The sequence below is a fragment of the Zootoca vivipara genome, chromosome 3 (assembly GCF_965207765.1).
Source record: "Zootoca vivipara chromosome 3, rZooViv2.hap1.1, whole genome shotgun sequence".
In the NCBI taxonomy this organism is placed as follows: domain Eukaryota; kingdom Metazoa; phylum Chordata; class Lepidosauria; order Squamata; family Lacertidae; genus Zootoca; species Zootoca vivipara.
This window is the reverse complement of record NC_142586.1, coordinates 71,602,144-71,614,672: the sequence shown is the minus strand read 5'-3', so window position 1 is coordinate 71,614,672 and position 12,529 is coordinate 71,602,144. Positions and strand designations below refer to the sequence as shown.

Sequence of the window (12,529 nt, the reverse complement as noted above, 5' to 3'; positions counted from 1 at the left end):
TGAAAGTGGAAGCTTTTGAAAGTGATCGGACTTTTGAAAGCAATTTGGTGATGTGGCATGGAGGATTTGCATGCCAAAAGTAGGTCTTTGGATCTTGGCCCATGTCTTTATCATATCTCTATTTCGGGTTTTTTCTCCCCATTGTACCCTTGCCACCAGCTGAAGGTAGAAAACCACCCTTCAGCTATAAGACCTAGCTTCCCACCCCACCTTTTAACATTTGACATGTAAGCTAAATCTGGTGCGCACACAGCCTTTTTCGTGGGCGCAGCCAGGATTTATGTTGGGGGGCAGGCTTCATAAGAGGCGGACAGAACCTCAGTTAGTTTCATTTTTATTGATTTACTTGATTTGGGGGGGGGGGTACCTGCCCATGGCCTTTTTGGGTTGTACCCCATGGTGGCATTAGGCAAAGAGAAGTGCTTCCACTCACAAAAGACTGGACAACTAATTTTCACTGACACTTCCTACACACTGCGCCCTCTAAATAGTCAGGTAGATGTTTAAACAAATTACATTACATGATTAAATTCATGGGCTCACAATGAGATGAGATAAGTAATTATGTATAAATACCAGTGGTACAGTCTCCTATCATTCAGTTAATGCAAGGAAAGAAACTGTTTCCAAAATGCTTATGAGAAATCAGACAAATGAAATTTTAAGTAGCCATGATATTAAAAGAACCTCCCTTAAAAATGAACTTTTATCTGCAATCCTACCCACACTTATAAGAAATAAGCCTAATTAAGCTCAATGAGACTTACCTCTGAGCAGTGCTTTTTTTTCCTTACAAAATGTTTAGGGGTACTCTCATTTTCCTACTCATATTGAAATACTGCCCCTCAATGAGGCCAAACTTAGATTCACAAAATGTTTAGGGGTATGCATACTCCTGCATCCCCCCCCCAGAAAAAAAGCACTGCCTCTGAGTAGTATGCTCAGGATTACAGTTAATAATGAAAGACTTTCTCTTCCTTTTTTACATTACTGAAAAGAAATTTCCCTCATTTCTAACACAAACAGTGAAGAAATACACTGCAAGTTTTAATTAGGCTGGTGTCTATCTTTCGCACAACTGATTTCTCACATTTTCAATTACAAAGCACCTACAAAGTGTTATATTCAGTACACGCTACTCAAATAAGGTGATTGCGGATTGCTAATTTTCCATTTTAAAAGCTGACAGTGGGTTTACTTTCTAACTTCATGGTTCAAAAATCCCAGCCCTTCATGTGCAATTTACAAGTTCCTTTTCATTGTAACACCCGGATATATTACTAAAACAGTGCAATGTCTGCTCAGAATTAAGTCCCACTGAGTTCAATGGGACTTTCTCCTAGGTAATGAGGTATAGGATTGCAGCCCAACACAATCTAAAACTATCATGAAAGTACTTTTTCAGAGATGCTACTGAATGCCCTTCCTCGGGTGCACAGATTTATCTAACAAGACGCTGTAGCTTCCTTCCCGGTTAAATGAACACTCCCCGACAGTTCTAAGATTTGCTATAACAGGCTTAACTGAGGCCTGAAACCTTGTGCATAAGAGATCGGAAATTAAATATGGGCATAATTAAACTCTTCACAGAACCGTGTCCAATGTTTCAGTTCATCACCACTAAAATGTCTCAAATACCTACAGAAACTATTCATACAGTATAGCTACGCCCGGTGACCTGAAACAGTGAAGATGTGAGTGTCCTCCTCACCTGCCTCCCTTCTCTCAACTCAAATTTCCTCACACCCTCTTTTTGGAGGATCCCTGGTAGGGGGAAAATGCAGATTGAGGGAGAAGGCAGTGAGAATGTCCTACCTACATGGAGAATTAATGGAGGTAACAGGAAGCTTACTATCCACATCAGTGCCCTGTTTAGGGAAGTTTTTAATGTTTGATGCTGTACTGTTTTTAATATTCGGTTAGAAGCCACCCAGAGTGGCTGGGGAAACCCAGCCAGATGGGCAGGGTATAAATAATAAATTATTATTATTATTTACGTATAAGCTAAACAAGCTATAGCTTAGGGCTCCACTCTCTTGAACCCCCCACAAATTTAAAGGGGGAAAAACTGGGTGTACATTTCCAAAATATAAGATAAAAAACAAGTAAAATAAAACCTACATAGAGCAACAGTGTTTCGTGTTGTGTAGGCTCCTATGATGTAAGTAATGGGCCCTGCCTGCTAGCCCTAAAATATCATTGGTTTGCTCATTTCTATATACAGTATAGGCATGTGCAAATGGCTATATATTGCATGTGCATATGGCTTTAGATACCTATTCGGTCCATAGATATAGCATATACTCAACACAAAAAAACAGCAACAATTTGTTGTTGACAAAGGACAGCTGGACATTTAAGGGGCCCATTACCTTCAGTAGCTTAAGGCCTCATCAAACCTAAATCTGGCCCTGATCCACGGTTATGGATGAGCTCTTGCTGCTGCTACCTGTGAAAGCAGCCTATATTATGACAAACTGGCAGATACGGTAAGAAGGAGTGGCACTGCCAAAGGCCGACTATGAATATCCAGTCCCCTAAATGGAGGTGGCACAACCTCTCAACAGAATTCCTTGTCTGAGAGGCTCACTAGGCCACCTGACTGTCCCCCTATCTGGGCGCAGACAGGCAACGACCCACGTTGTGCCTTAAGCAGAGAAGCCACCTGCCCCCGCCCCCACCCTCGCGCAGACAACGCCACTAACCCGCCTCCACGGCCGCCTCTGCTTCCTTTCGTACACCGACGCCAAGGGGCTACGGACTGCAGGCGTCTCTCGCGAAACTTCCGGATCCCGGTGGCCTTTCTCAGAAGCCATATGCGGGAAGGAAAGACGTCGGAAATTAACGCAAAGCCTCACAAGGGATTAGGCTCTCAGTGCTTTAAAATAACTGGACCCTTACGGGATGGAGGTATGATGTACGCTGTAAAATAAAAGGGCGATGGCGTTTTATTTTTCAGTCTAGGCGTGAACTCTCCCCAAACAGAAATCGACCCAAACAGAAATCGCGGAGAGAGAAGTAAATTGTGAGAAAGGTTTTGCCCGCAGGATTTCAAAGCAATGTAACCTAAACGCTCCCCTTTTGGTTCCAGAGCAGGTCGGTCATACCCCGCCCCCAAAACAGAGAAACCAACAGCAAGCGATCCAGGGTTAAAATTATATGGGGTAGGACAGGAACCCCATGATGTTGGCATTCAGAAATGCGGGACAGCCAGGCATTCAACAGGTACACGCCCCCTCCGCCCCCGGCCATGCAAATAAAGGGGTGGGATAGTATTTCTGCATCTTATGCAGCCTTGCGAAGGAACACTTTGGACTACTGCAATGCGCTCTACGTGGGGCCACCTTTAGGTGACTTGGAAACCACAACTAATCCAGTACGTGGCAGCTAGACCAGTGACAGGGAGCAAACGCCAGGACCATATTACACCTGTCCTGAAAGACCTACATTTGCTCCCAGTACATTCCGAGCAAAGTTCAAAGTGTTGGTGCTGACCTTTAAAGCCCTAAATGGCCTCAGCCCAGTATACCTGAAGGAGCATCTCCACCCTCATCGTTCAGCCTGGACACCTGAGGTCCAGCTCCGAGGGCCTTCTGGCAGTTTCCCTCATTGCGAGAAGTGAAGTTACAGGGAACCGGCAGAGGGCCTTCTCGGTAGTGGCACCCACCCTGTGGAATGCCCTCCCATTAGATGTCAAAAAAATAAACAACTACAATATCTGACTTTTTGAAGACATCTGAAGACTAGGGAAGTGTTTTAATGTTTGATGTTTTATCGTGTTTTTAATATTCTGTTGGGAGCCGCCCAGAGTGGCTGGGGCATCCCAGTCAAATGGGCGGCATATAAATATTATTATTATTAATTGCAAACCTTTCCCTGATTGAACCCCAACTCTGGATCTGTAATGCCAACGCATTAGGCCAACACATTTCTGGTGATCTCTTGAACCCGCTGACAGGGCACAGCATCAAACACCTTGCTCTTGTGTATTCCTAAGTAAACAACACCACAGGGCTTGACAGGGCTGGGTTTACTCCCAGGTAAGCCTGCGGAGGATTACAGCCATGCAGCCCGATCCTATGTATATATTTACATGCAAGGAACATCCGCCAAGTTCAATTGAGCTTGTTCCCTGGAAAAGCATGTTTAACAGTCCATGTGAGCCGATTTGGTGTTGTGGTTAGACATTAGGACCTGGGAGACCAGGATTCAAATCCCACCTCAGTCATCAGGCTTAGCGAGTAACTTTGGAGCAGGTGCTTCCTTTCGACCTAAACTACCTTACAAGGATGCTGTGAGGATGAAATGGGGAGGAGAGAAGAAGCATGCATGACTCCTTGTAGGGAATATAAGAGTTATAAGACCTTCCTTCCCCACTTGGGAGTCTGATCACCCAGCATTTAGAGGCATACAGCCTCCTCCGACAGTGGACGTGGAAAATAGCCGCTGTGGCTAGTGGCCACTGAACAGCGTTCATAGAATCCTAGAACTGTAGAATTGGAAGGGGTCCTGCGGGTCATCTAGTCCAACCCCTTGCAATGGAGGAATCCTGCCCAAAAGCTGAGAAGAGGAAGGAGCTCAAATCACGATTTATGCTTCAACTCTCCTTGATAAAAACAATTCTTAATTTCTCTGCTGCCTGCCTGCCCAGCTTCCTCCTCTCACCACTAGGCAGGCTGCCTTTTTTCCTACTTAAAACACCTCGAGTTCTATTCTGACAGGCGCAGAGGGAAGCAATTTCACCAAGGGAAATTCAGAATCACGTCCCCCCACCTTCCTTCCCGAGTAGAGTATAATTCTGCCAAAGCACTGGAACGGAAAAGCATCACTCTCTGCTCCAGTTTTACTACAATCCCCGTTTACTTCCTTTGCTCGGAATGCAACGGCTTCGAATGGCAACCTGAAGTGAGCGCTGCGTGGAGCGCTTTCATTAATGAGCTATCTCTTTGCGGAAACGCCGGAGCCGCTTGGGAGAAACGTTGGGGGGTGGGAGAGAGCGCCGTGCACACCATCCCGCCCGCGAGCCCGTTAGGATTTCCGCCGCGTCCTTTTTTTCTTATCTCTATGGTTCTTCCCGGACCGAGAAAGTGCGGGAGTCGACCACGTGACCGCCCGCGGCCGGAGTCTCTTCCTCGAAGTCGGCACCGCCCTCGCAGTAGAATAGAGGCGGAGCCGAGGAAGCCTCGAATCGTAGAATGAATGGCAGAGCTGGAAGGGAGGGATGCTGAGGGTCATCTAGTCCAACCCCCTGCAATGCAGGAATCTCAGCTAGATCATACCGTAGGATCGTAGACGCAGACGAGGAGGAGAATGGCAAAGAGAACTTGCGCAGGACAAGCTAGTAATGCACACAACTTGCGCAACTTTGAAGCCTCCTCCTCTTGCAGTTGCAGTACCGCTTATTTATCATTGGCTGCCGTAGTAAGAGCACAAGGCCATCTTACGTGAGGCTTTCCGCGTGCGTATTGTTTGTTTCTTGTTTATTTCATACAATTGACACTGAGGGGTCCTTGCAATATGCTCTGCTACAACTTATACCGCCCCATAAATCTTTTTCATCTTCTATATGTTTCCTACCCCTCTTAATTTCTCCCTGCGGGTTTTCTCTCCCGTTGAAATGTTTATATTTCTTCCATCCTTGATTAATCCTTGATTAAAAGCAATATTGTCTACTGTTGTCATTCCTCAATACCAAGTGTACCCTAGAGTTAATGTTCACAAATAATCAAGCTTCATGCTAATTTGCTTCTTTTTCTGCTGAAAGGCAAACTTTTATGTCTTTCCGTCTGCTAATTGCTAATGCAGGGGACATGGGGCAATACTATTAAAACTATAGGTGTCTCCTTAAATGTTCAATGAAATTGTTTTTAAAGATTTGTTTAAATGTCCCTCCCCTTTTCATCATCATCATCAACAACAACAACAATACTACCCTATTTTTGCTTTTGCTGCTTCTCTTTTTTATTGGGAATCTTTTCTCTGTGTCTCTTTCTTGGAGTTGGGCTTTAAAAAGATGGTTTCCTAGCAGCAGAATGCAGAAGGCCCATTCATATTACAATGGGCAGAGAGGAAAGAAAGAGGCTGGTTTGTTTAAACTGCTTCTGTCTTCATTCACAGCCTGATATCCATGGGCATTGTGGCGGCTACAATAGAACTAAAGGACGTATTGTCGCCGAAAACAAATCAAAACAGAAGAAGCAATGATCAGAGAAAAGAGTCATGCAACAAAATTGTCCCCAAAATCGAAGTCTTACATCTGAGATTTATGTTACCTTTTTGCTGCTTGGCCTATTGACCAGTGTTTCGAATAACCACTAGAGTTTAATAAACAAAGCCTCACATGGGAACTTTCATGATCATTTGCAAAAGGCGGAAAAGATGCAGCCAGGGCAGAGGGTTTTTTGTTTTGTTTTGTTCCTTTACTATTGTCCTCCTGGCTTTGCAGGAGTTTTGCATGGAAGAAGGGCACCAGTGGCTTTTCTTTAGCAGTGAGTCACATGTGCTAAGTTTACAAAAAATAATAATAATTAACTGGTTTGGGGGCCTAAAATATGCCCTCTTTCTCTCTTACGGACACATATATACGGTATGCACCATAAGTCTGGATGGTGAGCTCCTCTCTGAAGTTCTCTGGCAATCACATGACCTACTTCAATCCGATAGGCAACAGGTGGAAGCTTGAATAACTTCACATATTTTTTTCCGGGGGGGGGGAGGGGGAGGGAAGGGGGCTCGATGGGGAGCCAATTGGAGGATTAGATCAGATGTTATTGCCAGTGGAAAAAAATTAAACAGAGCAGTGCTCTGGGGAACACAGATTAATATATTTAGTGACTTTGCGTACACAAAGGCTTACCATTGTAACCACGTCTGAATGCCTGTGAATAGGATGGAACATATGCAGCCTGCCACCGCAGGTGCTCACATCTGTTATTCCCCAGGCAGATGCTCGCAGGGGGGAAAGGGGGAGCCCAGTTCAGAAGTAGGAGATCTGCCTCATCCCCAAGCCCTTCTTTCACAACCCCTTTCTGGAAAAGACTTGCTTTAAGTTAAAATGCACGGGTGGGGTGGGGAGAGATAAGAAGGAAGAGCTTAATAGGAAATAATACATTTGAAACAGAATAGAGCTGCACAAGGGACAGAAGTAAAAGAGACACAGCAGATAATAAGCAGCAAATACGTGGCTTTTTCTAATGCTGCAATACTGCATTCACTTTATTTCGCAAACAGTTCCACTGGGCTCTGCAGGACTTGCTTTCAAGCAAATCTATTTAGGATTGAGGCGTTTGGAACTGCCGATTAAATCCAAGGCCTTAAAAGAGATGATACGAAATTTGAATGATGGTTAGCCATAGTAATGCAGTAAACATATCGTATTTTTCCATGTATAAGATGGGGGGGTTAACCAAAAAATTAGGTTGAAAATTGGGGCTCGTCTTCTACACGGGTAGTGGTGAGTGGTGTTTTCTTAATTTGGAGTCCCCCATCTTATACACTGAAAAATACAGTGCTTTGGAATGCAATTTATAATTGGCTTTTCAAGGTAGATGTCTAGCTGAAAATGAGACGGAGACGTTTTATTACTTAAGAAAATATTCCTAGACATTTTACTTACTAAAAGATTTATGTACTGCCTTTGACATATGTACCAAAGTAGCGTACATAAACTACACTGATATGTTTTTTGTCAGCAGCAATTTCTTTTTTTTGCAGATAAGCATTTCTGTTCTTTTTTCCATTAAATTTTTATTCACTTTTCTTTTTCTATCATTACATACATCTCATATCAATAACACTTATAATACATCACCTCTTCCCTCCCCTCCTGGGCTTCCCCCAACTTCCATTTCTGGTTTGTTTCACCCCTTGTTACATACCACTGTTTCCTAAAAGTCCACTATATTACTTTAAGGAAACCTTGGTTTACTTAACTTCCGGGTTACAATCGTTCGTAAACAAAAAATTCGTAAACCGAGGTGTTCGTAAACCGAGGTTCCACTGTACAGTGAAACAGGCAGTCAGCATATTAAGAGTCCTGGGCACTGGACTGGCTAGTGCCTTGTTTGCTTCCAGGGAAAAGGCACATGTTGGGCAAAAATATTTCTGCTTAATAGTCTGGTTCTTTCCTTGAAAGTCCTGTTAGACAAACAGCCACTTCTGAGTCAACATGCATAGAGGATCTGGCTGCAGCACATAGTAGAAATGATGGAATTGGCTACTGCAAGTTGTTGTAATGACCTGCAGGGAAAGCACTGTTCCACTCCGTTTTTCCCTTCCCCTCCAGGCATTGGGCTGGCCACTATGAGAACAGAGTGCTGGACTAGAAGGACCCTTGACCTGCTCAAGCAGGGCTCTTTTGATGTTCTTCTGTTCCACTGGATATAACGGGACTTGCTTCTAAGCCAGTGATTAAGATGACAGTCTTCCTTGCAGAGCGTCAATTGGATCCCCCACCCCACTGTTCTTTTTTTAATTTAAATCTAATTTTATTAAAGATTTTCTTGATTTACAATGATATACCAGTATGCAATGTGTCTCGTAACATTTTTACAAATCGTTTTCATTTGTTGAGACATTGGGAAGAAAGGGGAAAAGAGGTAGATGGGGGAGAGATGGGTGTTCTGAGCTGTGAAGGCCGCTTCAAAGAAACCAGCTCTGTCCACACATTAAATGTTCTAAGCACACAGCAGGTATTGTGTTCTCATTCCAGCCACCATATACTGCTTTTCTGCATGGGTGTAAGGATCAGGCCCAACCTCACGTCACCACTTAACACAGCCCATGACATCACACCATTCTCTCTAGGCAATGAATGGCTGGTCCTTTTGTTGTTCTAATCCTGTTCTCTTTGCTTTATGCAAAACTGGTTAGTTTTGTTTTGCATCCAGGGTGGAAAAAAGCAGTTCCAATATTGCCTTGCTCTACAGCCACAATAGCCAGCTTCACACCGTTTAAATGTGGCACCAAAGAGGAACGTTTAGTGGAAAACAGAAATACGTCATGACAGCAAAAGGATTTAAGTGTTTGGAAACTTGTGCAGATCCGTTTCAGAGTAAATGAGACTAAAATTATTTGTTTCTGTTGGAGGGAGTTTTGCAAAATGGTTTTTTACCTTTACTTAGACCTTACGTCCTGATCCTAGGCATCTTGTTTCAACCACTTACTTTTGGGATAGGGCCTTCTTGTGGGTACATTTTTATGTGCCCATACTTAGAATATAATTTGTAATGCATATTCAATAAGGTGTCTTGAATAGTCTGTCTTTTTTTTTATGTCTGTAACACAAATGTAAAAGCAACATGGTTTAGAGTGTCTGTTCATTGACAAACTTTTTTCTGCCTTTTATCCCACTTTAACAATATTCACATGTGCCTGAGAGTAGCTTCAGGTAGGTTCAAAGGCGCTTTGGTGTCAAGTGTGAAGATTCTTTTGGTATTTTTTCTTGAACAGACTAAAGGCATTTTCACACATGACACCCTAAAAATTGCCTTTGAGTTCCTCTCACTATTTATGCGCATATGGTTAATGCAGGACAGAAAGTAAAAGACGGACCATTTAAATTATATGTTGCCTTGTTGAAAAACAATCAAAATTATATGTATATATATATTTATATAATATGTGTTTGTGTATGCCCAATTGTGTGTATATCATGTAGCCACTGTAGGTTTAACTTTCACATTTCAAAGATGGGAATTGCAAAAAAGTAACTCTTGTCCTTTCATGTGACTTCAATGAAAGTACATGATTGCTTTCCAGGAATAAAACTCAGGATCGAATTTAGTAACAATTTTTTAAAAAATGGCTTATAAATTTCTTCCTGTGTCCTTTGTTTATGTGTATTTCAAAGGGGTGGCAATCAAGACAATTGGCTGTGGATTACTTATCCCTTAATAACAGCCTCTTGTGGTTCCCCCCCTCCATAATATAACAAGTATGTGAAAGGGGCCAGGCTGAATATTTGACCATCCCAATCATGAGTAGGAGAGGATGTTAAGACAGGATGAACTGGAAGGGTAAGCAGTCCGTATTCAGCGACACTGAATATGCATCTTGGTTACTGCATGATAAGAAATCCAGAGTAAACGATACGGCGATACAACACCTGCCTCGAAGCCCCACCTTTTCATTGTGACAGGTCAGAGGAAGGATTATTTATGACTACTTGGTGGTGAACAGAATGCCCTCTGCACGCACTAGGGTTACTTCATCTCATATTAGAATACTGAGGCGGCCTAACTTGAAGGATGGGTTCCACTAGCTAGAATCCAGGCTTGTGTTGTTCACACATGCTTATTTCTCACTGAAACGTCATGCCACGATTTGCACGTGGGGAAGTCACGTTGCACGAAGTGGTGGACTGAGAGGACAGAGGTTGGGTCTTGTACCATGTCAGACTTCAAGAGGTGATGGCCTGCTTTTTGTTCTTTTAAAATGACTCCACAACCCCGCTCCACTAACTAAACTCAACCCTCCTTTCTGATGTGATAGCTTAAGATAGGCTACTCAGGAGATACTACTTTATGCTCAGGCGAATCCCGAAAAAGAAGCCACTCCCGCCCCCGCCCGCAACCTGAAATGGTACAGCTCAGAATTCTATCGCTGCCTAACGCGTGGGAGGGCGCCTATCCTGCCCTCCCGGCGCAGTTCTTCCTGACCCAATGGGCTCCGCTCACCCTTCCCCGGAGCGAAGGCTTCCTCTCCCCGCCTACGCGGGGGAGGGAGAAGCGATGCGCGCGCATCCCGCGGGGATCGGCTCTAAACCTTTGGTCGTGTGGATGCTGTAGGCTACAGACGCCTAAGTAATTCAAGGACGTCGTCCTAGCGAGAGACACGTGTACCCCCCCCCAATTTCTTTTGGCGACCCTGCGGGGAAATCTTACTTTGGGGAGCTATGGGCTCCATCGTTCTCTCTCTCTCTCTAATCTCCGCGGCCCATCGCGGCTGGCTTTATTTGCTCCAAGGCCCCGGCAGATGTTCCCTGGGCAGACATCGGCACGCGACTGACCTCAGCCCCTCGCAAGAATATTCAACCAATAATCCTTTCCAGTTCGAGGAGGGAGGCTAGAGAGAAGGGGGAGAGGCAGCAAGAGGAGAGCACTGTCCCCAAAGACATTTCCCTTGTCCTTGTCCCAGCAGATCGCTAGCAGCCAAAACCTACAAGATACCAAAGGGCGCGGGGGGGTTGGGGGGGATAGAGAGGCAAAGAAAGAAATAACTCGGGTATAACCAAGCGGTAGAAACTGCCCCCTTCCCCTCGAGTGAGCGTCCCGGTCGGTTTTGGAGGCCCTTCTCTCCCCCCCCCACCCCGCCCCACCACCTCATTTTCAATCAAGTCCAACCCCACATGTTGGGGCCACGATCAGATTTGCCCAGGGAAGGGGCTGGGAAGAGCAGCTGGCTGCAGCAATCTGATCGGAGAGACAAAGGAATGCCCCGTCGGTTCTGGGATCCCAGGTAAACACACAAGCTTTGTGATGAAAATGAGAGGCGAGGAGAGGGCAGGAGCAGATGATTTGCGATTTGAAAAAGGAGGGGGGAGCAGAGGGGGAGGGGAGCCCCCGGGCTGCTGCTTATCTATCATCTGGCTTCTCTGTGTGCCAGCTGAGCCACGCGACTGGCCCTTTCTTATTATAATCAGCACATGCCTTTGCAACTTTCGACAGACCTGCGGGAGAAACTTCTGAAGAATTAGACTCCTCTCTTTTTTAAAAAAAAAAAGGAGGAGGAAAGGCATGTTCCCAACAGGTATGTGTGAGCAATAGTTCGGCTGGAACTGCCAGACTCCTCTTTGGACACCCCTCGCCCCAAACAAGCCGTCTCTGCTTTCCACCCACTTCATTTTTGTGCTGTGGTGTGTGAAAGGCTGGAGTTGCAATGGCACAAGTCTCAGGAGACCAGAAGAGGAATCCTTTCCCACATTAATTCTCCGTGGCCTGCACATGCTAAGCAGAAGGGGGAGAGGTGGGGGAAGCAGGGAGGGGGCAGTGGAGCGATGAGTAAAAACTGTTCCACGTTAGAAAAGGAAGAGAGTTTGTCTGGTTGCAAGAAATGACATTATAATTATATAAGAGTGAGGTAGCTGCACAGCACGATCCAATGGAAGGCCCGCACTGAATGTAATGCCCCCTCCCCGTCAAAATATGTGTAGGATCGCAGCCTGAACTCTGAGCGAGACTCGCTTCCCAGTAGGAATAAAGTCGGGCTGCGCCGCGTGCAGACATAACTTTGCACGCGTTTTCTTCGCACCCAAATGGTGCGTCCTCCGTTTTACCAACTGGGGCAGGTGCTTGCACACACACACACACACACACAACCCACAGCGAGCGCCATATAAACTTCCGGAGCATTCCTGAAGTTATTTTGCTCCCGGATCAAGCAGGTGAAAAGACGCCAGAGCTGATGGTGTCCTGCAAACCTTCATTCAATTCGGATTATTAGGGCTACAATCCTATACACACCCCTAAATTCCACGGGACTGATTTAACAGGGCCTAGGCACCGCACCGCCACCCTATAATGCAGTTATG

The 12,529-nt window shown here is 45.1% G+C and overlaps 1 protein-coding gene and 1 long non-coding RNA gene across 13 annotated transcripts in view; one reads left to right on the top strand and one right to left on the bottom strand.

Moving 5' to 3' along the window:
• The window catches only part of FAM120B (family with sequence similarity 120 member B), a 41,527-nt gene extending 38,779 nt beyond the window's left edge, over positions 1–2,748 (bottom strand). For 5 of the 12 annotated variants that reach the window (XR_009557364.2, XR_015949063.1, XR_015949065.1 and 2 more), the window contains exon 1: positions 2,706–2,748. Coding sequence is in view for 3 of the 12 variants with exons in the window: in XM_088666409.1 (XP_088522535.1) it covers positions 2,122–2,123 (2 nt within the window). In the remaining 9 variants the exon portion in view is untranslated. Of the gene's footprint in view, positions 1–2,121 lie in introns of all 12 variants that reach the window. The other 7 variants (XR_015949061.1, XR_015949064.1, XR_015949062.1 and 4 more) reach the window with 4 other exon arrangements.
• Positions 2,749–5,207: 2,459 nt separating this feature from the next.
• On the top strand, positions 5,208–8,521 carry LOC148686297 (uncharacterized). Its single transcript, XR_015949060.1, has 2 exons — positions 5,208–5,458; positions 8,285–8,521. It is a non-coding gene; the product is annotated as an uncharacterized LOC148686297 (long non-coding RNA).
• Positions 8,522–12,529: the final 4,008 nt, after the last annotated feature.